The 26,348-nt window shown below is 37.4% G+C and overlaps 2 protein-coding genes across 2 annotated transcripts; both read left to right on the forward strand.

Annotated features, from left to right (window-relative positions):
- The first annotated feature begins 149 nt into the window (after nt 1–149).
- LOC140234031 (uncharacterized) lies at nt 150–22,618 on the forward strand. Its single transcript, XM_072314112.1, has 8 exons — nt 150–225; nt 2,619–2,759; nt 3,867–4,099; nt 4,672–4,738; nt 5,475–5,726; nt 19,560–19,662; nt 20,897–21,024; nt 22,395–22,618. The coding sequence occupies exons 1-8, from the start codon at nt 150–152 to the stop codon at nt 22,616–22,618; spliced, it is 1,224 nt and encodes a 407-aa protein (XP_072170213.1).
- On the forward strand, nt 15,918–17,027 carry LOC140234387 (heparan sulfate glucosamine 3-O-sulfotransferase 1-like). The gene has a single exon (XM_072314437.1). It carries the CDS (start codon nt 15,918–15,920, stop codon nt 17,025–17,027), a length of 1,110 nt encoding a protein of 369 aa, XP_072170538.1.
- Nucleotides 22,619–26,348: the final 3,730 nt, after the last annotated feature.

A 26,348-nucleotide genomic window follows, 5' to 3' on the forward strand; every position in this document is an offset into this window, starting at 1 on the left:
CCTGACTGGAGTCATTCTCATTTTGGCTCGCTTTTCGCTTTGGGCCTTGTAGGCAATGCCCCTGACGTTGGATTTTATACTGCAGTTCCAAACAAGCCTCCACATTTCATCTACGCATTAGGGGCTGCGAAATTTGCAGATCAGAAATCATGGACATGGTACGATTATACATCATTTTCTTTCAGACTGCTTGTTTCTTTGTTGTAAGTCAATCAACTGTCCCTGGTGAGTAGACATTGTCTTTCTGATTGTGGTTATTTCACATTGTGTTGCTGCATCATTTGATGAATGGAATTGAATTGAATTGAATTTTATTTGTTCACCATAAAAAAAAATCATGACAAAACACAGAGTAAAGACAGATCTGTGTAATACATAATATAATTATGATAAGCTGAAGGGAAACAGAATCTACTATGACGTGCTTTTTTGAAAGTTTTTGCTCCATTGTCAGAGAATAAATGAATGTGAGAGAAACAATGGAGAAATATTGAAGTCGATGTGAAACACGTTTGAAGGAAAAAGTAGACAAATCCACACATTATTTTTAAGGGTCCATTCAATACTGCTATAATTGAGCTTTGATGGTATTATGATTTCCACTAAACTGACGAGTTTTGCAGTTTCCATGTAAGGGCCTCGAGAAGTGGATATGATAGAGTACTACTTTCAATAACCGCAGTTGAGGAAATCCAGCAACGATGGGAATTGCACGAGAATGATCAAAATAGGAGGAAGTTGCTAGCACGGTTATTCCAGCAGTGCCAGCTAAGTTCTCAAACTGTGGGAAATCCTTCGAGATTCTTACCATTAACTCAAGTTAAAATCGAATTTAGTTGAGCCTTGTGGATTCAGCGAATACATCGATGTTACTAGTAGGATCTTCAAATTCAATATTAAGGTTTGAAGAATTGGTTTAGACCATGCATTTTTATACCCTGTTGGAAAGAACACAGTGTGAACACATTGTGAACACAGTGTGAAATCTCTTCACACTGTTAAATTCGAGGGTTTTAACAATGTGAACACATTGTAGATGATCAATTCATATTGTGAATCATTAATTCACATTGTGAAACAGAACATTACTTTGTGAACTCTCCATGAAAAACCAAACCACAGTGTGAAATCATCTTCACACTGTTAAATGCAAGCGTTTTCACGTAGTCAACTATGTAAGTACATTGGGAAACACTGTGGGACCCTGTGTTCTTTCAAGCAGAGTAGTTTTGAATCTCTTTTGGCAACATCTATGCCCCTTCATCCCTGGAAAGAATACTGCAACAGTTCGTGACGTCACAGTTGATCAACAATACAAATAATAATAATGATAATGAATAAAAAACAAGGAGAATTTCAGTAAATTCCTTCTTTTTTTTTTTCTAATTGAAAGTGCACATTCTTTCGAGATGTAAGTAAGATGTAAGTAAGATGTAAGTAAGTATCATTATTTTTTGCCTCCTGGAAGATGTAGGCCTACATCGAGTGCAGCTCTTTCATTATGCGATAGAGAATTATACAAAAACAAAACATTTGGAATTTTCCTTATAGTTTCATTATACTATTGCAATGTACTAAAATCACAGGTTGTTATTTTCTTCTTATCCAGCGTTAATAACATATCGATTTAACAGAAAAAAGGAAAAGAAAAGAAGATTCATAACTTTCACTTTTTCCAAATTTTCCTCGATCTTTACTCGTGTCTACAACTAACACATCTGTGTTCATGGAATCTACGTATTATGTTTGGGGTTAAATTTCTCTTTAATGACTATCTATTTTGGCAATATGACTATTATATAATTATGACAAGTTATCCTATACATAACTATGTGAATTCAATAAACGCAGAAACGTAAGTAGTACACACGAGAGAAGTCCGAGGAAAAGTCTAACAACAACATTGGAACCCATGGAAGACTACCACCAGTTCGGTATTATGAGCTGTCCAGCGAGCATGCCTTGCACAGATGGAAAATGAAAACAAACAAACAAACAAACAATTAACAGACAAACAATGACTGATGAGGTAGCTACAAACCCCGGAGTTAGATGTACAGAAAAAGAGGAGAAGTCTCCCCAAATATTATCGTTGTGGATTCCGCACGTGCAGAAAGATTCGTGAAAAACCAAGTGCAAGTTTTAGGAAATACGAACGACAGTGTTATATGTTGTGATTTCATAGAAATATAAATCCTCCATTAGTATTATTACAAAATTGTTCATACCATGAACTTACATTGAAATAGAGAAGTTAGTGTAGGGAAAATATAGGACATTGATGACACATATGATAATCAAGAAGAGATATCCTTTATTCCTTTTTATCTATTCCATAGTTTTCCAATCATGGGAACAGTGTATTATGCCATAATGATTGGTCATTTTTGTTTATTATGAAACCTTTGCTTATTCCCACAATAGGAATTTAGTGGGTTTTATTGGTATTTGACGTGTGTGATATTCACATGTATAGTTTGGAAATGAAAATGAAAAAAGAGTGAGCGAAAGAAAGAAAGAAAGAAAGAAAGAATGAATGAATGAATGAATGAATGAATGAATGAACAACAGCAATTTGAATATCATTGAAGCAAGTAATCCTTGGTTTTGTTCTCTAGAATTTTCCTGCGATTTCGGGAGGAGAAAATGGCTCTTTGGGTTCAATAATGACTTGGAAACTTGTAGTATTCAATCCGAGGAGTGGATAGTGGCAAGTGGATACGGACCTCATGGAAGACAGCGCAATGATGAAAAAGGAGGTAAGATTTGGTTGAAGTCCCCTTTTTTTCAATATGTGTATGATATTATACATAAGCATAGTAAGATGCCAGCAGGGTAAAAGAGCAAAAAGGAAGAGGAGGAGAAGGAGGAGGGAGATGGGATTGCATTCTAGTGCACTTTAATTTCATTTCATTTCACGTCATTTCATTTATCAACTTCCCACACAAATTATACAGTGTTGCATTTGCAACATACATCCATGACAATGTAAAGTAACGCATAAATTATGAGTTCAGTTCATAAAGACTGTAACATTCACATGACACAAAATCAATGCAAATCAATCTCAAGACCAGTAATAAATTCGGTCTTGCGAATTGTGTTGTTTTATCGGCATTCGGTTTACATTGGTTTTATGTCAAACTTAAAAAAAAAAAAAAAATGTTTGCAGCGGTTCTGAAAAGATAATGCAACACAAGCTGAAAAGAGGTGTATATCGCATATATACATGAGATATACATGCTGTGTAGCACATTTAATCAGCAGCTCATTATCCTATAATATCAGTTTTAAGTCCCGACATCGCTCATTCCTCGAACTTCAAATGAATGCTCACTATATATACCGTCAATACTAAATATTCTATACTTCATGTTGAATTTGTAAAGATGAATAAAAACCAAATCGTGTAGCAATGAAAGCCCCGGCACCGATTTAGGGAAACATAAACCGTAATAAAAGATTACGTCCGAGTCCACTGTGTCTAATGCTGGAATGATAATATCAGTGCATGGGCCTACGTAAAGAAATGAAGGCGGGGTACTGAACAATAAAATGCACGGCCCTGTGTAGGAAAAACCAGACTTGAGTTCCGGGTGTTTTTTACAATTACATTTTATGTTTCTTTCTTTCTTTCCTCTTCTTCTTCTTCCTATTCTTCTTCTTCTTTTAATCGTTGTTGTTGTTGTTATTCTTATTTTTTATTATTATTGTTATTATTATTATTATTATTATCATTATTATTACTATTATTACTATTACTATTATTATTATTATTATTATTATTATTATTATTATTATTACCATAATAGTCGTATCTATCTGTAACGTCCTTACCTCGCGGTTGCCTGTAAATCGCTTTGCAGGGGGTTATTTCATTGCTGGAGCCAGGGGCACGGCCAACGGGGCTCAGTTTCAAATTCCGCAGTCGCCATTGGTGGGACTTTCGGCGGGAAGATTGTCATTTGACCTCAAGATTTGGCAGCCCAACCCGAGCACCCTGACAGTAACTGTGTGCGGGAGACCACGTATCATTAGGAGACGTAACTCGCGATGGACTGGATCCCAGGAAATCAATTTCTACTGCTCAACACCTAGGGTTAGCCACGCACTTTTTTTAATCTCATTAAGGGGAATTCTTCTCATTAAGGGTCATGTTGACTCTAATCACACTCTCATAGAGATGAAGATGCAAACTCACAGCCCATAAACACATATTGTAAGAATTATCCTACATTCAAGTTTATTAATTCAGGATCAGCATCGTCATCTTCCCATATCTTATAAAACGTTGTTAGCAAACACGTAATTTTGGTTGGTTCATTCCCTTAAATCGTGTTATTTGATTTCCCATATCTGGTGTCAATGCCATAACTTTAAAAGAAAAAGAAAAAGAGAGAGAGCTCTTAGAAGTTACACTCTTACAGTTCTCGAGACCCCATTTATTTGCATGTGTTGCAACTTCACCTAGGAAATATTATTCTACGACTTCAAAAAGCTCCCCGTTAGACCCGACTCCATGTGTGTGTGTATATCCTGGTTGTTCTGTGAAAAAAAAAAAAAAAAAACAATGGGAAATCCCCCCCGCACTTTCCTCTTTCGTTTTGCACGAAGCAAAACAATCAAAGTTGACTTTACACTGATCATTTTACGTGTATTTCCCTGTTTCAGATTACTTTCACAGCGAAAGGGACTGGAATGATAGCCGTGGATGATGTGACGATTATACAAATTCAAGGTAAATGCAAAACTTCAGGGTGTCACATTGGCAAGTCCATCTGATTTTGGTTAAAATTCGCCTGCTAAGACGAATCGCTCCAATATTCACCCATCCATGAATAAAAAAGAACAGGTACACCCTACAAACATATATAATTATATATATATATATACATATATATATATATATATATATATATATATACCAACAAAATTTGATTATAAAATAAGCTTTGGTGTTCTTGTCTTTTACGTGTCACCTGTGGTATATCAAACTTGTAACTTCATGCGATACAGCTGTACTGTAAAACATGATAATTTCGCGGCATGACATTTTTGAAAATTTGAGCCTATGGCTGTCTCCGACATTCAATGCACGATGTGGTCGTAATGCTGACAAGAACTTTAATTCCCGTGCATTTTCATTTCGTCAATCTTGCGGAATCAAGATTGAACATTCTTCATTCACGCGAACATTCCTCATTTTACAGTATATTGTAATTAGAAATTAAATTTGTTTCCAAACGTCTTTCTATCCTGAACCAAACACACACACACACACACACACACACACACTCACGCACACACACACACACACACACACACACTCACAAACACACACACACACACACACACACACACACACACACACACTCACACACTTACGCCCACACACGTCTACATTAACCAACGTGACACTAACACACACACTGACACTAACACACACGCTAACACAAAATCCACACTCGTTGCAGGCACATCGGCACCTACGACAACCAAACGGCAGCGACAGACCACTATGATTCCAAGGAAGATGGCTACGGTCACGGAGACTAGAGATGTGAGACACTCCACACAGTCGACAACCCCTCATTCCCGGGCAACCGCGGCCAATGGTGGTACGAGCGGAAGGCCTGTCAGTACTAAAACCACTGGAAGTGCGCCGGAAGTGACGTCGAGAACAGGAACCAACCAAGGGACGACGTCTGCAGACATACGACTTTTGGGTAGGTCAGGAATGCAATGCGTGCATCTTGTTTACACTTATATTTTTCGAGTATATGCTAATTATATAATGTAAACACACAAGCAAAAACACAAAATGCATAAGGTGTATGTATAGGACTACGATTATGTATATATCTAATATAAAATCTGATTTTGTCACTTTTTTATGCATTTGTGTTTTTGCTTCTGTATTACATTTCTACAAATATCATAGATTATACATATCATATAAATACAATATATCATATATCATACATCTATATAAGTACACATATGTTACATATATGAATATATATATATATATATATATATATATATATATATTCTACAGATTATTGTATATATGCGCAAATATAGGTGTGAGAGTGTAGATTTCAAATGTGGAGATATTGAAGGAAATGCGAGAATTTCAAGTTCATTACAAAATCAAATATTTGATTGACATCTTATATAGATGAGTAGTCTATGGCTGTTTCTGAAGGTGAAACGTGAGAAGTTTTTGATGAAGCATGTTGCAAAGAAAATGTTTTACTTTTATTCGTTTATACGTTGGAATGACCAAACCCGTGTACGCGTTACTGTGTGCACGCGAATGCAACTAATACCGTCCTTGACTGCTCATTTATTAATATTATAAAATCAGGTTTGTGTATTGATTTGATTTGATTTAATTTATTGATTCCTGTATAATCGTTGTATATGAACATACATTGTACATGTATATATATATATATATATATACATAGGCCTACATTGTTGGAGCCATACATATATATAAACATCAGCTGTTAACAAAATATCTTTCTTCATTGCCTTTACACAATGTACAGCAGAAACGTGTCAGCAATACAACCGTAAACAAGGGCTACAGCTTAAAAGCGTGGCTTGATTTGCGTACAGCCCGCTCGTACATTAAGACACATAAAACGTTTATGCATGGAAAGAGGGTCCCGATCAGGCCGGACGGTGTTGTTTTATTTGCAATGTCATTTCTTGTCATTTTTAATATTCACGTAATCTTGTATACATCATCTTCCCTTGGTGTGGTGTCAATGTTTTCATTGAATACCATAAAGGCGACAGATTACAATGCAGCAAATGATATAATTCGTCAGTTCAATACAAGGTTCTCCATTTGGCAGATATGGACTTATCGGTTTTTGCGAACAAACTCTTCATATATATACACATACATTTTGTATAAGCTTTTTTTCACAAAGATTTTCATATGCTTGTTTTATGTTGTTTTTGTTTTGTTTTGCTTTGTTTTGTGTTGTTTTGTGTTTTTTGCTTTGTGTTTTGCTGCAATGTTGGATCCACTCACCGCCTCCACCAATTCGTCCCAACTAGTCCACGTAAACAGGCACAATGATGAATATTTTCTTTGGCAATCGTGCATTTCCTGGTTTCAGTATGGGATACAAATAGCACAGAGAGCATATTCTGGCCTGATTAATGAGGAATAAGAAAAAATAATGATAAAAATGATGGACTCAGTGTAAACAATTCACTTTCTCTTATAACCGCAAGCACGTTAAGTTATTGTTTGACAAAACATACTACCTCTTTGATGACAACACAGAGCTCTTTTCCGAATTGTCAGCGATCTATTTTCATGTTGTTTATTAGAGAGTTTCTATCTGCCTTCTAAGTATCTGTAATAAAAAACTGTAAAAGAGGACGTTCCCTCATTTCAAATTTCATTTGATAAATGTGAACTTACATCGGGTTTTAAAACGGATCACTCTGCTATATCTCTCAATTTCAATGTAGTGCATGAAATCAGAAGACGTGGATTCTGAAAGTTTAACACATTCCTTTTACATGGCTGAAATTATATTGATTTGTTTCGAAATGACATTCAAGAAGGCATTTTTCTTTCTCTGCAATTTGAGGTCTAAACAGTTTTTGTTTTTTTTTAAATGTCAAGTGCGATCAATTACTCGTGACATAATATTCAGAATGCAAAACGGAACAGATTAAACGAAAAAGGTATTTTAATGCCTCCGCCACGAAGTGGTGCCGGAGGCATTATGTTTTCGGGTTGTCCGTCCGTCCGTACTTCCGTCCGTCCGTAATGAATTTTGTGGACAAGGTAACTATCAAAACCTGTTGAGGTATCCTAATGAAACTTGGCATGTATGTGTATTAGGGGGTGAAGTTGTGCCTGTCAACTTTTGGGTGCACATGCTCAAGGTCAAAGGTCAAAAGAACAAGGTCAAATACATAAAATTTCACTATTTCCACCATATCTATGCAATGCCTGAAGATATTTTCTTGAAACTTAGTGTATACATGTATTACCCAATTAAGATTCTCTGGTGAAAGTTTGGGTCATGAGGTCAAAGGTCAAAGGTCAGAAGGTCAAGTAAAAACATTAAAACTTCTTTTTTTTTTCTCCGTACCTTGGAAAATTGTTCAAGGTATCTTCATGGAACATAGTATATACATGTACTGACTGGCAGTGATTATCTAGAGAATGTAGGGTTCTTGGGGTCAAAGGTTAGGTCAGAGGTCAAGTGCAACACTTCAAAATTTTACTATTTCCCTCATGTTTATGCAATGCCAGCAGGATTTTATATATATACATATATATATATATATTTTTTTTTTTTTTTTTTTACACTTGGAGTATGCATATGCAACCTAATAGAAATTCTCTGGAAAGTTTTTTTTTTTTCTTTCTCTTTTTTTTTTTTGCCTAAAAGGTCAAAAGGTCAAAGATCAAGTGAACGTGCTGAACTAACTTTTTCCTCCATATCTCGGAAGTGGCTCAAGTTATCTTGAAACTTACTACATATTTATGCATGTTCTACCTGAAAGTGATTATCTTATGAATTTTAGGGTCAAAGGCCAGATGAAGATGGTAACGATTTACTATTCAATACAGAAATTGCACTTTTTCTCCATACCGGTACCTTGAAAATTACTCGATGCATAAATGTATGAATGGGTCAAAGTCAAGTTAAAGTCCTTAAATCCCCAAATACATGCTCTCCTATTCATCTAATTAAACCTAGGTCAAGGAAGGTGAACATTCAACACATTTGTGACAAACTTGTTATTTTAATATTTTTGCCAATTTTGTGAAAATGTAGTCACACATTGTCCACATGTACTATCTAGACCTATTAGGAGAATCGGGCATTATGGCGGATGCATACCTGTCGCCATAGCGACATTTCTAGTATATTCTGATTCTCTTTTCCAGGGTACTTGTATTAAACTCTGCAGAGATGAATTATTAGATGCTTTATTTCAGAAAAATAAAACAAAAAACAAACGTATTGTGTCATGGTTAGATCCGGAGCTTGGTGAGAAGAACACGGCATCTTTCATTTGGAAAAGAGTTATCAAGACAAAAACTTCATTCCAAATTTTGCAATGAAGATGGTTATTTTTTTTTTTGTCCACTAAAGATATTTTGAATACTGTTAAATATTATTCTAAATTGATATATACCTGTTGAGAACCCCTTCACACACACACACACACAAACAGAGTTTGGAAATTCGTTACCAAATAATGTCAAGGATGTTAAAGTGTATCAGAATGAAAAAGGAAAATGTGAAGGTTGGATGACACTCAATGAGTGTTCAGATAATCCTAAAATTATGAAAAATAATAAAACTCTCCGAACTGGTTGTTTTCCCTGTGAATTTTACATTCTTTTCAGAGATCTAGGAGAAGTGCTACTGCAAAGATTTAACATTTCTCTTTGTGCTGTCAAATATATGCTCTTACCAAGTAAAAAAGCAACCTATCATCTGAATATTCCTCCAAAAAATCATGACCTATTATTTTTGAGGAATTAGCCACCGATTTCAAGTCTTAACACGAATCATAAACTTTTGGCTTATTGCCTTACTCAAAAGCTGAAGAAAGTTTTGACTGAGATAATTAGTTCTGATCAGACCGGTTTTCTGAAGTGGCGTTTAATTGGTGAAAACATTAGATTGGCATTACAAATGATTTGACTCTGAGGCTGCGGGGTTTATGCTTCTAGCAGACGCAGAAATGACATTTGATAAACTGGAATGTTCCTTTATATGTTTCAAACTCTAAATATTTCAATTTGGGGATTGCAACTTTTCTGAGATACAGATCATGTATACCGATATTTCTTCGTGTGTTTTAAACAATCGTCATGCCCCGAGTGTTTTTTTTTTAATGTTACGCTAGGCATGTGCCAAGGATGCGCCCTTAGCCTGCTGCTGTTTGTAATCCGTCAAGAGATAAAGAGTTTATGGATCAAGAGAGCTAATAATGTTAAGGGCATCACACTCAATGATGTTGAAATTAAGATAAGCATCTAGGCTGCAGACACAACTTTTAATGTAAAAAAATACAAACTCTCTTACGAGAAGCATGTAAGTAATTGATGTACTGATTTTTTAATGTATAAAATCGCAAGAAAAGATATCATAGACATAGGATGTTACAAATACAATCTTCCAGATGTTTCATTTGCTTGATTTACATATTCGACAAGGTACTATAATAGGCAAAATTACTCTTGTCAAATCACAAGGTATATCTCAATCTATATTCGTATTTTCAGCACTTCCTAAAATTCCACATGCTTTTATAGAATAGATCAAACGTGTGACATATTCCATTATATGGTGCAAGAAACCTGATGATAAAATAAGTCGTAATTATTGTGGGGGTTATAGTGAAGGAGGGTTGCGAATGTTACATATACAATCAATGATTTCGAGTCTGAAAATAGTATGGGTTAAACTGAATCCCGACAGTAGAGGCAGCTGGATATGTGTCCTTGCTTTAGTAGTAGTAGTAGTAGTAGGAGTAGTAGAAGTAGTATTAGTAGTAGTAGTAGTAATAATACTAATAATAATGATAATAATAATAATAATAATGATAATAATAATAATAGTGGCTACTTGTATAGCGTACATGTCAACCGTTCAGTGCTTATCATGCTCATGGCGCTTCAGAAATGAAAAGACAGATATACACATGCAATAAATGAAAATATATATAATGAAAGATCTTGGTGGAGATTTATTTCTGGTTTGAAATTTATAGATTCCAAAGATATACGAAATGTCAGTAATGTATTTATAAGATAATTATATTCTCGTTTGCTGGAGCAAATTAGTCTTCTCCTTGAACCCCCCCCCCCCCCTTAATGTTATATCCACAGCCAGGTTATTTGGATTGATTCTTGTATCAGGATCAATGGAGATGTTATTGTTAAACATACTTAGATCAATAGAGATACTGTGGGAATTCATCATCTGTTAAACGAATATTAAACATTCTTAATTCATAAACATTTTATTCAATGCACTTATTTTGGGATTATTTTTCTGTTATATCTGCAGTAAAACGCAGTATAAAAACTATCAAGAGGAGCTTTTAGATATTAAAACAAAAAGATTTCACTAACAGGTGTAGATTTTTTGATAAAACATGTGCTGATGAACTTCTTCAAGTTCCAAAACCGCAAGAGAAACGGAATCTAACTTTATCAAAACCAATGAACGACGGGGAAAAATGTATGTACACATATGCCTGTGTAAAAATATATATATATTGAGTAAGTAGTCCATGCGTTAGTGCAATGACATTAAAAAAAAGAAAAGAGAAACCAGTTCAATTCAATTCAATTCAATTCAAGTCAAGTCAATTCATTTATTGCCATTCTCATTTTTTTTTCTTCTAACTACACATAACACAGAATAAATCAGGAATCGTATCATAAATATACATGAGAATGTGTAAAAGAAAAACGATAATTAACAAACAGAGACATACATACATTCCGGCAAATTACTTAGTTATGTTTAGAGGGGAAAACGAGAACTGAGAGGTCCGCTAAAAAGCGATGCTTGTATATTGTGAACCACTCAAGTGTTACTTTAAAGACACTTGCTATAATTACAAATACTAAACACAGTCGTGACAGAAATAGTTAAGACAGAATGGAACGAAACAGCAGAAACACAACAACATGACATGACTAAACTGAGGGAGAGACGATTGGAAGGAATGGGGCAAAAAGGAAATTAAAGGAAGAAAGGAAAGAAATAAAGAGAAAGAATACCTACACGCTGAACAAGAGAAACGGAAGAGGGGATTGAGGAGGTGCTTCGGACAGCAGGTGACTGCATGCAGCAGCTGTGCAAATAATGCAAATAAGATTTCATTGCGTAGTGATGCCGTTTTCACTGCGTAATGATGAATTCAATGACTGAAAATGAACCTTATGTTTGCTGTAACCTATATAAGTAACGGAAATAAATGAAGAGTTTGTTTGCAAAAACCGATAAGTCCATATTTGCCAAATGGAGATATTTATATAAAGGTCAAGAAAAATAAAGAGAATGATAAGAAAAATTTTACTTCTTTTGACCATAACTTTAAAAATGTACCTTTATATGTAGTGACCGATATATCATTTGAAAGGTATTACTTTGTACTTTATGACAGAGACATTACTTCAAAATCTTCAAAAATGGACTTATCGGTTTTTGCGAACAAACTCTTCAAATATCTCGACAAGAATTTAGCCAAAAATTCAAATTACGCATAAAAGAGTATAAAGATGGAGAATTTTTCATTTCACAACTCAATGAATTCCAAAATTTAGGGCCGGTATATATATAAACATATTCTGAGCTAATAAGTTTCTAAAGAGAGGGAAATGAAAGTCACTAGGCCGCCCCATTGGGAAATCATGAAAAGATTGATTTCATGGAAACATTAACATTCGTGTTGTAATTGTACATAAACTGACCAAATTGAAAGAAAAACAAATCTTTAATAAACCATGTATTTTTCTTTAATACTCAGTATTACCTTATCTATTATACGGAATTTTAGCATGGGGTAGCGCCCGTCAAACTTTATAAGATAAATCATTGTTATCAAAAGAAAAAGTACTTCGAATTGTTGTTGGAAGTTTTGCCACGTTCCTATTCAGATCCACTCTTAACTAAATATCATGTTCATTTTTTTTAACTTATATTTTTCGGTGTTAATTTAATACTGTGAAGAAGAAAAATCGTTTGTCTGACTTTAACCTGTGCACTTCATGTTCACTCTCTCTTCGGATTTGTTTCGTCCTTCGCCCTTCACACTCGGCGTTTTTTTCTTTGTGTTTTTTTGTTTTGTTTTGTTTTGTTTTGTTTTGACATTTCCAGCGATTCGATTTGAAGGATGAGGTTGCTCTAACACAATATAGGTTCGTATTTGACATTCCAAATGACTATTTCAGTACAGTGAATTCTATATTGTCTTTATATACACCAACTATTATATATTTACTACCAGACGTAAAGATGGAAAATCTTCTTTACCGTCGTTACAGAAAGTTGTGAAACGTTATTATGAAATTGAACAATTATTTATGATATATTTAAGATATAGCAAGGTACAGAGTAGAAATCATCGCATATGGACCTGCTATTTTAATTTCGAGAACGGTTTCACGTCTTATCATGAACGCTTCCTCAGCAGTCGTCTCGTTTGGAGAGCTCTGTACACGTATAATTCCTCGACGACTGACTCCGAGCAATAACGTCGGTAAGGGCGCTGAAATAGCTCAGTTGGAACTTAAAGCGAGTCTGTCTCACGATCCAAAGGATCGACCCGGATTTGATTCCCGAGTCCCACTGAGTAATGTTGTGTGTAATCATACCATCCCCTCTTGTAAGAGACAAAACACTCCGTCTCTGGGATAGGAAGTAAAATGGAGGTCCCGTGTGTGAAAAATGTAATGAGAATTTAGGTAGGATGTCAGACATCTGTGGAGAGCAAGAAGACCTATCTCCACGTGCGACCTCGCAGATCCGGGCTCAGTGGTGGGAATCAGCAAGTACGTGTGTGTGCGTCTGTGTGTGCATTTATAGGTGTCGTTTAATAGCTCTTCCGCTATGTCAGGAAATGACCCGGATTCAATTCCCGAATCCCAGTGAGAAATGTTCTGTGTAATCATACCATCCCCTCTTGTAAGAGACAAAACACTCAGTGTTTCGGATAGAAAGTAATATGGAGGTACCGTGTGTGAGAGAAGCACAACTCACGGACGTAAAAGATCCCACATCACCCATTCATCGCAAAGAGCAGGGTGCTTAATTACCCCGGTGAACATAGTGGTGTTCCCGCGTAACATCCAACTAGACCCCATGGAAAACCAGCTATTGCAGCCTAATAATCACGAGGTATCGAGTCATCTTCTCAGATGGAACTAAAACAGACAAACAAATAAACTTCGGCAATGCGTCGTCGGCGCTGATGATCGGCAACGACGTTTTCCCGCCACCAAATCAGGCGAGCTGATTAAGCGTCCATCACAGGACGCAAAACCGTTCTCGGAATCGAAACAGTGAGTCCAGAATCCATCCAAGGTTCTTGCTGCTTGAGAGTTCTCTTTCATATGTTGTGTACATGACATGCAATTTTGTACTCCGCTCCTATCTGACAGTGGTGCTGTGTTTTGAGGTTTGTTTAACCTACCCATGGAAACAGGTTGTCGCCTCCACACTCTCACGTAGCCAGCTGGGTGCCTATGGAAGACGTTACACGGGTAGTTCGTCATCCTGTTGGTCTTCTTGCCTAAAGTGGCGCCAAAAAGTCACCTATGAATTTGAACAATTACGTCACTGTGTTCGGGGGGGGGGGGGGGGCATTTCATGAAGCGTTTTGGTCGTATATTTTTCTGTGTTACAAGCTACTAAAATCCTTGCATCTGATTGGCTGAGAGCAAATTTGTCCGACAACTTTGTCGGACAAAATGCTTCATGAAATGTCCCCGAGTCTTCATGGGCCCATTTATCCCATTCCTTACGGGAACCTGGTAAAACCGGGTTCCCGTACACCCTCATCGCATAGACTCATGTATATTATAGAGTGTCTGCATTCATGACCCAAATTCATGTTTGCGAGTATTGCGATCACGATAAGTTGAAAAATTACTCCAGTGAAAGGATTTGAGCTTTCGCTATCGATATCTGCATAGCATAGCCTTATTCTCAGACTATAATTAATTTCTCCTTACGTTACCAACATCATATGAATTCGGAGACTTAATATTTATTATGTGAAATAATCATTGTGTTTCTAATCTTTTTCAAAGGATTACAACTCTTTCCATCTTCCAAACGGAACACTTTTACTCAATGAATAATATCAGCAATCAAAAGCTTTCCTCCACTTTGACACTGGATATACAAAAACTACATAACAAAATACAAATAATATGACAACTTACAGTTCATGAAGGGGTGCGTCAAGCTGGGGAAATTGGGGCTTCCCCTAGCTGGCCTGTGCTGCCAAAAGTTGCGATGAATATGAGGCTTGTCCTGGCCTGTGCCGCCAGTAGTCACCCTGCCTGCAATGCTCTGGTTCTACCAGCCATGCAAAACCAACCTACAAGTTTGCACGTGTGCCTCGATCAGCCTCAGTGCCTCCAAATTCCCTGTGACACACACATACACATACAGAGGAGCCTATTGCAGCTCCTCAGCCTCACATCCTTCAGGGAGAAGCTCTGCATCTGCCCACTCTCACATTCCCTCTCTCAACTCTGGACACTCTCCTACAAACACAAAAGATTTTGCATCCTACACAAAACACATCTGTACGAAGTACAGGTGTATGCCCAAACCCTGGGTTTGTGTTGTTGTCTTGCTGGGCGAGACTGGTAACCTATCCCGTTCCTTATAATAATCCCACTCTGCTGAGTTCAAATTAAAACTTAAATGTGGGCGTCATCCTCAATGCTAATGAAAGAAAGGGGGAGCGAGGTAAACCGGTCACATTGTGGCACTACGCACTCATGCCCGATCGATATTGACTGCGGAAAGTGAATAAAGTAAGCTGGCTGCTTCACTGCTTTCGCACAGGCGGCCGGATTACCAACTTCTGTGTTCTTTTAATATCGACAGTCAAAAAGAATAGCATACAGCGTATGGCCAGGGAGCATCAAAGTTCTCGGAGAACTGCAGGAGGAACGTTATGTTTTGAGAGGTTATTGTCGTGAGCCTTCGGAAACGCTAATAGCTCCGCGCGAGTAACACTCCACAGCGAGGCGCGAGAAACACATCTGATACTTCACTTATCTTATCAAACTCATGCTGATCGAGTAGACATTTTGGAACACTCAGTGGGATGGCGCACTTCCGTTCTTACACTGTGACGTGTGTCTTTTAGGTAGCTGGAGCATGTCAACCTTTTCCAGAATTGGTAGATGTCAGTTTTCTATCATCGTGATCTTGTGTGTGGCTATCTTCACCCTTCTCACTTACTCATACTCGCGCACATCAAAAAGCTTCCAAGATACAGTGCTATTAAGGCCCCCTATCGTCAACAGAGATCGTGATGTGCATGGCCTCATTATTACTCCATCAAGAGCAGCCGACATTAAGCAGTGCTACATATACAAACCTTCCTTCAAGCGACCGCTGCCGGAAGCGCTCCGGGCTGTGAAGCAATGCAAACGTAGGATCCCGGGTGCTATGGTAGTTGGCTACAAGAAATGCGGCACGGAGACACTCACCCAATTCCTCGACCTCCATCCAGCGATCTCCATATCTCACGAACTGAAATTTCCCGCCGATGATGTCGATAATGCGTCCGTCAACAAATGGGTGAGTAAGATGCCTTTCTCCAGTCAGTTTCAACTCCCCATGACGAGAAGCATCGGGTTCCTGACTGGACACAGAACGATCTTCCTCGCCCTGAAACCTGTACTACCCAAAGACGCCAAGTTCCTCGTCATTCTTCGAGACCCTGTACAACGAGCAGTCTCGGACTACATACACATTCTCGCACGTTCAGGGGCACCAACGAATACCATTGGGCCATTTGAACACATGTTTAAAGGCGAGATATTCCGGAATACGTTTGAAAGGACAGTTTTCAACCCTGATACCCACCAACTTGAAAGTGAAAAAACTATTATTAGACTGGGTAAATACATTGAGACTATCCGATCTGTGCTCAATCAATGTATCTATCAGCGCAAACAGTTTCATTTCATTGACGGGAATTCCTTTGCAGAGGATCCGTTTCCTATCATGCGAGATATTGAGCGCTTCTTGGATTTGCCATCATTTTACAGGCGCTCACATTTTATCCAGGAAGCAGAACTCGGTTTCTTCTGCGCCAACGTGACAGAAAGGCCAGATTTTCGATGCATGCATCCAGGAAAAGGGCGCCCTCACCCGAACATCTCAGAAGATGCCCTGAACAAATTGTACGATTTCTATAGACCATACAACCACGCCTTAGCCGAGGAAATGGGGCTCCACTTTCCCTGGCTGAACAGTTAGCAGCACTTGTTGAATAATGATTCAGTAATTTCATTTGCATGATCCAAAAACAATGATGACTGTGAACTCTATCAGACACACCGGATCTAATTTCAAACTCTCTTCCTAGTAATATTTGAAGTTCACATGTATTCTGTTGAGAAAGTCATAAAGAGAACGTAGCTCTCTAGATAACAGAGACTTTGTTCTTGGAAATGTACTGTACATGAAATTCCTTCATGGAAATATCGCCACCCTTAAAATCATTTACGTAACCATGGGTCCTTTTTCATGAAGTCATCGCATGATTTATGTCTTTACATAAATCTCAGAATGGCCAAAGTCGCTCATACGTAGCTATGTAAAGAAGTAAAAACCTTACTTGAGGTCTCTCATACGTGTATCTTTTATGAGCAAAAAAAAATCTCTCGTAAGACTTTCATGTAATGGACCCAATGTAACCGAACATGACCTGTTATACAAAGCTACTCATCTCCACATGGCTGACAAAGTATTTTGTTATGCCTTGCTGATCAGTGATCCAGGTGATATAACCTTGTGTAAACCTACTACGTAAAGGCAAACAAACTTCTCCTTTCTTTTTTCCTCCTTTCTTCCATCCTGTATATTTTACTTTTTCCTATAAAAAGGGGCTGCAGACATAAACAAGCTACGCTTAAGATGTTCCCGGCCCTTGTGTATTATTCATTATCATTATACGTTTTGTTACACATTGTAAATCCAGTGCATGGAGAAAAATTTACTTTGTAAACAACTTTTGTCATAATATTTATGTATGATACCAACAATATGTTATACATAATAGTGTTCATTTACAACAATAATGCAGGAACCAATAAATCAAATCAAATTAAATCAAATCAACGTCGGCCTCATGCCAAAAGGGCCCTAACAGTGTACAAAGTCTATGGTGTTAAGGCCTTTCTGGCATGAGGCCGACGTCAAATCAAATAACAAGGTAATGCGCGTGCGCCTAAGTTAAAATTCCGTTCCTTCGTTTTCCCCGTCCCTGTGCAAATTTATAGTGGAAAACATATCTTTCTTTATTCCGGCATAACTTGTCAACGGCTTATCTCTTGTTCTTTCTCATTATCTTCCATCAAAGCTATCCCTTCCTTCTTTTTTCTTAGCATCACCTGCGTAGATCATTGATGTTTTGTTGTGTGAAATACTGTGCTAGCCGCAGTTAGATACGTCGATCGCATGTTAAAACTTTATTTCTTTGCGTATTTGATGAGGCCCCAAATATTACGCTCGGCTTTGAATACTGGGGATCCTCCAATACGGTCATGATGGTATTTTGATTTTATTTGTCCTTTCATCATCTCTGTGTTTTCCTTCACAATGATTTCCTTGCATTTCATGTGCAAAGTTATCCATGATTAATGATGAATCAACGTCTATGTTTTCGAATGTGATTCATTGATTAATTGATGAAATAAATAAATAAGTGAAATGCAATGAAAAAATGATCAATGACAATTTTACATGTATAGAGTTGAATCCCGCTTTGATGTAAAGCAAAAAAAAAAAAAAAAAAAGGCATTATGTGTTTGCTGTTTTCCATGTTGAATGTAGTTTGCTTCATATACATAAGATGCAATAACATAAAATCAGGAAATTTGGATTTGAGCTCTTTTATTTCACTGATTTTACGTTATTGCATCTTACGCAGGTGTGTGTGGGGATGGGGTAAACGTGTGTGTATGTCACTTCTAAAATGTGGGAAAGTGAACGGTTGCAGAAAAAATGAAATGACAAAACATCACAACATGAAAAGATATGAGATGAATAAGTGAAGGAAATAAATTAAATGACGAAAATGATCGCTGAAGGATAAAAATTGCTTTCGCTGTTATGTGTGCAGCGAATGTGACGGACGAATTTGAATTGTAAATGACGAAAATGTCTGACAAAGGACTAGATTGACTAGACTTTGTTGGAAAATGATCGACAAAAGACAAGAAACTATAGGATTCCAGATACATAGTACCCGCTGCATCTACAAGGATTAGAACCAGCACTGGCTGTGGGGGGGGGGGGGGGAGGAACTCGGTGGGCTAGTGGATAACAGGGGCGGATCCAGGAATTCAATAAAAGGGGACACCTTTACAACAGGCACAACCCCCCTTTTTTATTTCTTTTGTTTTAACAAAGTTTAAAGAGCCGCCTGGATCCGCCACGGCATATGGCACCCGTCCTCGATCAGGAGGTCGTAGGTTCGAATCCTGCCCGAGCAAGCCTATGTGTAACCATGATTTCTTTTGTCATGATGGTCACTGCTAAAACACTGATCAATACAGTGCTTATTTATGTCGATCTATAGGGCAATATCTCGACAGAAGAATTCCATGAATTTGAAATAGAGGACTCCACTCTCTCTCTCTAAACCCCTAGCAACATTACAGCATGAAATGATAATAGCGTGTCGAGATGGTAATATGACTTCGAGAAAGTATTTTTTTTTTTTTTTTTTTTGTCGTAAACGATTACTCTTGGTTATATCTTCTGTCATCTTACCAATATTGTCAGGACGGAAGGGAGGTGCCGAGTCTTCGGCCATCATCGCGACAAGTCTCTTCCTCACCGTCATAATCTTCATCATCGTCCTGCTAGCTTTACATCGTAGATATAGGTAAGAAATCCCACCATCCAGGAGTACAGACGACGATTGAATAATAACAATACAATGTTTTTGATAACTTTGTCTGCCAGATGCTCAATTAATTTGCCCGCATTTGTGGTTTTCGCCCCGATATAGGACCTACATATTATGCAGCAGTGCAAATGCATGGCACCTTGTATTGATTTATGATACTTTCACCATCACTCATGTGGCCCAGTGAATATCTGAATGCGTGTCATTTATTATATATATATATATATATATATATATATATATATATATATATATATATATATATATATATATATTACTATTTCTTCTTAGATTATTTGGATATTATACGCCTAAAGAAATGAAATAAGTCCTACATCAAGATTTTTTTCCATGTTACCATCGTCAATCACCACAAAAAGACTAATATGATTTAAAAAAAAGAAGATTATTTGATAAAAAAAAAGACATTGGAATGCATCATCTCCTTGAGTAAGCATAACTTGTATATTTCAATGTTAAATGAGACAACGAACAAAACACATTGCATGAAAACAATCAAGTCATGTTGCTGAAACTCAGCAACATGCTCAGTCTAAAGAGAGGTGCATTTCGATGTCTTTCGTCAATCATATTATACGTATTTTTGCAGTGATTGACAGATGGTGTCCCTGGCAGAATCTTAGTTTGGAAGGTTGTGTGTGTGCGTGTGTGTGTGTGTGTGTGTGTGTGTGTGTGTGTGTGTGTGTGAATATCCAAGCAATCTGAAGAAAAATATAGGAAAATATTTGATATATGGCATGAATTTATAATTATGACTATGATTATGATTAATATCATTGTTACTATTGCTATTAATAGTAGTATTAGTATTATTATCATCATCATCGTTGTTGTTGTTTTTATTATTATCATTATAGAAATAAACCGCAACTGAAATATCGTAGTCTTGTTGACTCTGAAATGAAACGAAATGAAATGAAATGAAATTTATTTACCAAACCAAACATCGTCAACATAGTCACAACAATCAATAGTTGAAGTACAGTTTTGGCAAAAAAGAACCCTGGCAATAGCGTGCAGGCTAGTCGAGGACAGTCCTTTCAATGATATAGATTATAATATAACGTATTCACAATATTCACAGAAGCAATATGTACATATTTGAAGGTTTTCATAGGGGATCATGATTTATACATCACTTGGTAAGAGATACTTGCGACTCTATTCATGCCATTGCGCTCTTTCTTAGGGCTGCAAAGCTAAGAGGAGAAGTTACTTCCTTGTCGAATTTGTCCAACATCGGATCACCATTCCGTGTCATCAGAAACGCCTATGCCAACTGGTTACACAGGAATGACGCAAACAGCACCTCACCGGGTAGGTATCATCTACGGACGGGATAGAGGCACTTCCCGCGGGCTATAAAAATATTTCCGCCCCTTGATCTCCTTCTCCTTCTCTCTTCCTCTCTCCCTCTCTCTCTCCCTCCCTCCCTCTCCCCTCCCCCTTGTCTTTCTCTCTCCCCTCTGTCTCTCTACTTTTCTCTATCTATACACTACCGGGTATCTATCTGCTTTTGCTTCCTGTATCTACCTGATCTCCAGGGTACATTTTATTGTTTTCCTTGCTTAATATACGTTGTAAGTAATTTGATGAGTCTTTTTGGTCCCTTGTGGCAATAAAAACCAGTCGTAATCGAAAGTAATTGTGGTATATAAGCAGCATTGGGATACAGTTGTATGAATACATGCCTTGATATCTATACATTAGTTTTACTCCTTCTCGTTTTCTGCTCTAAATTTCTCCACCTCCTTTTCTTCCATTTCTTTTTTTTTTTTTTTTTTTTGGATAATCAGCGTCATCGTCTTATTCTGTTTCTTCTATTACATCTCACTTTTCTCTCTTCATGGAATTCATTTCTTAGATATCCTACTTCCTTTCTTCCCACAGGATTTCTTCATCCCCCTCTTCTCTTCTTCTTCTTCTTCTTCTTCTTCTTCTTTTCTTCTTCTTCTTCTTCTTCTTCTTCTTCTTCTTCTTCTTCTTCTTCTTCTTCTTCTTCTTCTTCTTCTTCTTCTTCATAACAATCTTATTCTTTCGTTTATTATTAGTTATCATTTTGTCACACAAGGTTAATGATGCAGATGGGCTCACCTCCATACCACGTACTTTCCCTTTAATATCTGAATCATTTTGTATGCCCAATATGAAATAAGGGTAAAACAGTTTTGAAGCATTAAAACAAAATAATAACTATTCAAATTAGTGAAATTCTTCCGTCGAGATGTCATTTACGTCGATGTAGGGCAATTTGTCAATCAGTTGCAATGGAAATAACATCTCGACGGAAGAATTTCACTAATTTGAATAATAAAAGCAGTACCCGCTGCATGCTATAAGGATTAGAACTAACACTTGCTGTCGGGCGAAAGCTCGGTGGTCTAGTGGTAGATGACGCCTGTCCGGTGATCAGGAGGTCGTAGGTTCGAATCCTGCTCGAGTATGTACGCCCATGATTTTTTTATCATGGTTACTATATACAAAAACACTGATCAATTCAGTGCTTATTTACGTCGATGTAGGGCAATTTGTCAATCAGTTGCAATGAAAATATTAACCGATGTTCAGACTATACAAGCATAATACCATCACATTCATCATGGTTATCTACATTTTTTCATTTTCACCCTGAATGATTATTTTGTCTTGCGTTCAATCCTGTCTTTGTTTTGTTTCTAAATTGAAAGGAGGTGCTAGGCAGACTGCACCAACATCTAATGGTACAAAGTCCCCGCCTCCACGTGCCAGCCAACTGTACGCTAACGTGCGCAAGGCTCCGGACTGGAGGCTGGAACTTCATCCCGACAGCGAGCGACCGGGCCAGCAGCGTTGTAACGGAAGAGACAGCACCCGTTCGGCTGAAGTAGAAATGGTTGAAAACGAACTGTACAAATCATATGCGTATTACTGACTCCTCTGCTTTTAATTTGTTTATTTTTTTGCATGTTTTTGTTTTCTCTCTCTCTCTCTCACGTCTACAAGGCAGGGCTCGACACTATTTTTTTTTTCTCTCTCTCTCTGGTGGCCCGTTCATTTCACGTAGGCCCGTTTGAATACACATGATTACATAAAGTCAGTATAGCATAAATTGGTATAAGGAAACTGGATGTTGTGACTTTTGTGAAAGTTCCGAATCAACATTGTTGGAAATGGAGGGGACTGCTAAAATAGCAGCATGTCGTTTGCAGTCTCCCTGTAGTTTGCAGCCACTCTAGGCCTGCTGTACCTTTAAAGTTCACACTGTGGTGGCCCTAATTAATATGCAAAGAACCATAATTATTACCAATCCATTTCGAATCTTAGTAGCCCGATCGGACCACAAAAAGATAATCTGTTTGGAAATTTGGTGGCCCGATATCAATTTTTGGTGGCCCCGGACCATCGCCAGTGTTGACCCCTTGGTTAAGAGATGTGTGGAGGCGCCTACTATTTTACATTGAATAGACTTAAATGAAAGTTCACCGAGTTATCCAGATGAAGGCAGTCTTTCCCGACGGCCTACTTATCAACTGTTCAAAGCGTCTGATTTTATCAAAAATGCTCATTACATCGTTTTAGAGTCTGTCTTCCATGGAATAGTTCTTGTAATGTCGGGTAAGGTCTGTGGTTGGCAGGAACAACCTCTTTATAAGCAGAGCTTATAAGTTTTTATGATACTTTACGCGTTTCTGTAAGAAACAGTAGCCTACGGTACGTATATTTGTGAATTCTTATACATGTACATTGAAAAACAAAAGAAGGCAGAGAAAAAGAAAGACAGGCAGGCAAAAAGAAAGAAAGAAAGAAAGAAAGAAAGAAAGAAAGAAAGAAAGAAAGAAAGGAAGGAAGGAAATGAAAACCTGTGTACACACAATAACGTGCACGGATTATTCAACTGGATGTACAGAATGTATATCCAATCAATATACCCTTGCACTCTATTACGTATGGTGGTCACTTCGAGAAAGAAGTATGGAAAAAAAAATAAAAACAAACCTAAATGACAAGGAGAATAAGGTATAGATTATGTGACTATTCGCAGACAAATTTGAATCAATAAGTACATCAGTCCACTACGTACACAAAGATACAAACACGCGCATACCAACACATCTGACACACACAAAGTTGCTGTGATGACTAAACTGATAAAAGTACATCAGGCGTATTTCCTTCTTATTGCATTTAGTGTGTAAAACAAACACACATCCACACACACATAACAACAAAGTCACAGAACGCTCGCAAAATTATGCAAAGACAAACTTGTATTCACGTCTGACCATCGTGTGAAATTTTAATAACATTCAAGGTGAGATTTTTTCTCAAAACAGAACACTTTACTTGAAGTAATTATCAACACAATTGATCATAAAGAGATGTTAACATGGTGTATTTCTATGACACAAGGAGAGAGCTAAGCTGTGACGGTTATGTCCAAATCAAAATAGCAAATTGTGCCATCTTTGGTGGACTAAAAAAACAAAAGTGCGACAAAGTGAGTTACAGGTCCAAGTTTTTAATTGGCTCATCAGGTCCAACGGTTCGTGGGCGCGTCTTCATCAAAGTCGACCGTCTATGTTACTCAACACAGACTGCAATTCAGGACACATAAATATTGTGTCATTTCAATTTAAGGCTGGAGAGCGAATATTTGTATAATCTGGGGCGATAAATCGCCTACATGATTCACCGAGTGACATATCAAGTAAAACAAATTAAACAACTGCTGGACAAAACGATAACCACATGTAATATCGGGAATTGTAAAACTTTACGGCGGTAAAGGTTCAGTCCACATTTCCCATTCATACAATATCTGTATTCTCAGTCTTGATGGACACATGGTCATGATGGTGGCTGGTGAAGAGTGCGGATACGACAAAAGCCTAGAATCACCTTCCTATCATGGCAGCATCACGTGAGTGAGCGCTAGAAAGTTTTGCAGATCTTGTACGCCTATCAAATGACACCATGATTAATACCTAACTGTAGGAATGCCAATGAAAGTGCGACAATGAAAAGCAGTACATTCTTCAGCTCCAAAATATTTGCAAAACCTTGTTTCAGAATACGTCCCTGGCAGAAATCTCCGTTCATGTAATAGAAAACAATTAACAGTTAAAAGAACAATCTCGACTCTCGGAGAAAAAGCCTTTGTTTCTGCAGCCCCATCTCTCTGGAACGCTCTTCCACTGAGGATCCGATCAGCAGAGACCACTGAAACATTTAAAAAGCTTCTGAAATCACATATGTTCGCATCTTGTTTTGATTGAACTTTCAACGAATTGTTTATTGGGGTATATCTCTATCTATCTCTTTCTCTTTTTCAACCTTCTTATGTACACGCTACGATGTATGCTATTCTTTTTATAATTACGTCCCTCTGCGCCTCAGAATAGGATACTAGATCGAAGGCGCATTACAAATGCTGTACTTATTATTATTAAAGTGGGACAGATCAATTTGATAAAAATATATCGGCCAGATTTGTGAAATGCAATGAAGATCCCCGTTTGTGTCAGTGGCCTGGAATATCCAGATCTGTCTGTAAAACTTTTAATATCTGTGGCTTTGTTGAATATAGTAATTATGAAAATGTAAGAACATGACAGATTATTACATGGAATGTGAGCGTATCATGATGTACAATGAGTGTCAATTTAAGATGTATCTTGCTAATGTTTTTCGCTCAGTTTCAGTGGATTTTGGAAACACGCCATATCCTTGCTTTCTTCATTGTAGTTGTCTCTAGAAACAATATTTTATCACATCTATTAGAAAAGTCCGTCTGTTCGGAGGAGTTACATATAATTTCTTCTTTTTTTTTTTGTAAACCTTGACAGTTTTCCTCCGAGAGGGCTTTCGTGAAGCCAGACGTAGCCAATCTCCACGGAGCATATCCCCCGACGATAAATACACATCTTTCGGTCTACAAATCTGTGTGCTTCGAGTTCAGTATCTATCACATGTTATTGATGCTGAAACTCGGTTGATATACACACATATATTTTTGTATTGGCAGCGTACGGAATCTCACACACTAGATTCAATTGCATGTCTCTGAAGATAAAAATAGCATTCCCTCCCATCATGCATCATTCAAGTTCCTGGTGGTAGTGCATTATGAAGCCATAATGGACATTATCTATAAAACACGTTGTTCCTTTTGTTCCTACACATACTTTGATGTAAATTTAATGTGTAATGCATATTCTAAGCCTTTCATTTTTCAAGATTTCATTAAACCGTATTTTGCTCACTGTATATGCACTCTTTATAATAAAAGTAATTTGAGTCTGTATTCAATTGTGCACCGTTTTGACTGTTGTGGGCCTACACTGTATTCTTTTATACTTGTTTCACAAACCCATACATAGAAACAAACATTGTTTTGTGCAAGATTTGTTAACATGACTCATATGCAATGATGCTCTTACATGTGCCTTTAAAGCTCTAATAGACAACTTGTGTAACTTTCTGTTCTGACATGCACACATGAATATGCGCCTTAAACGACATTGCATCAATTGATGCATTTCTTACGGTAACGTATAAGGAGCTTAGATTACACGGTTTTCATTGACTGCGCCATGATAGGATACATCCATCTTCAAAACTATTTGAGGCATTTGATGTGACGCGTGTTCTTCTCCCCCGAT

Source organism: Diadema setosum, chromosome 10 (genome assembly GCF_964275005.1).
Source record: "Diadema setosum chromosome 10, eeDiaSeto1, whole genome shotgun sequence".
NCBI classification, from domain to species: domain Eukaryota; kingdom Metazoa; phylum Echinodermata; class Echinoidea; order Diadematoida; family Diadematidae; genus Diadema; species Diadema setosum.

Bases quoted from the DNA above. Each gene is read 5' to 3' on its own strand.
- LOC140234031 (XM_072314112.1), top strand. From the start codon at position 150: ATGGACATGGTACGATTATACATCATTTTCTTTCAGACTGCTTGTTTC. The intron at 226-2,618 runs GTGAGTAGACAT...TTTGTTCTCTAG, and splicing joins AAGTCAATCAACTGTCCCTG to AATTTTCCTGCGATTTCGGG. The intron at 19,663-20,896 runs GTAAGAAATCCC...GCTCTTTCTTAG, and splicing joins GCTTTACATCGTAGATATAG to GGCTGCAAAGCTAAGAGGAG.
- LOC140234387 (XM_072314437.1), top strand. From the start codon at position 15,918: ATGTCAACCTTTTCCAGAATTGGTAGATGTCAGTTTTCTATCATCGTG.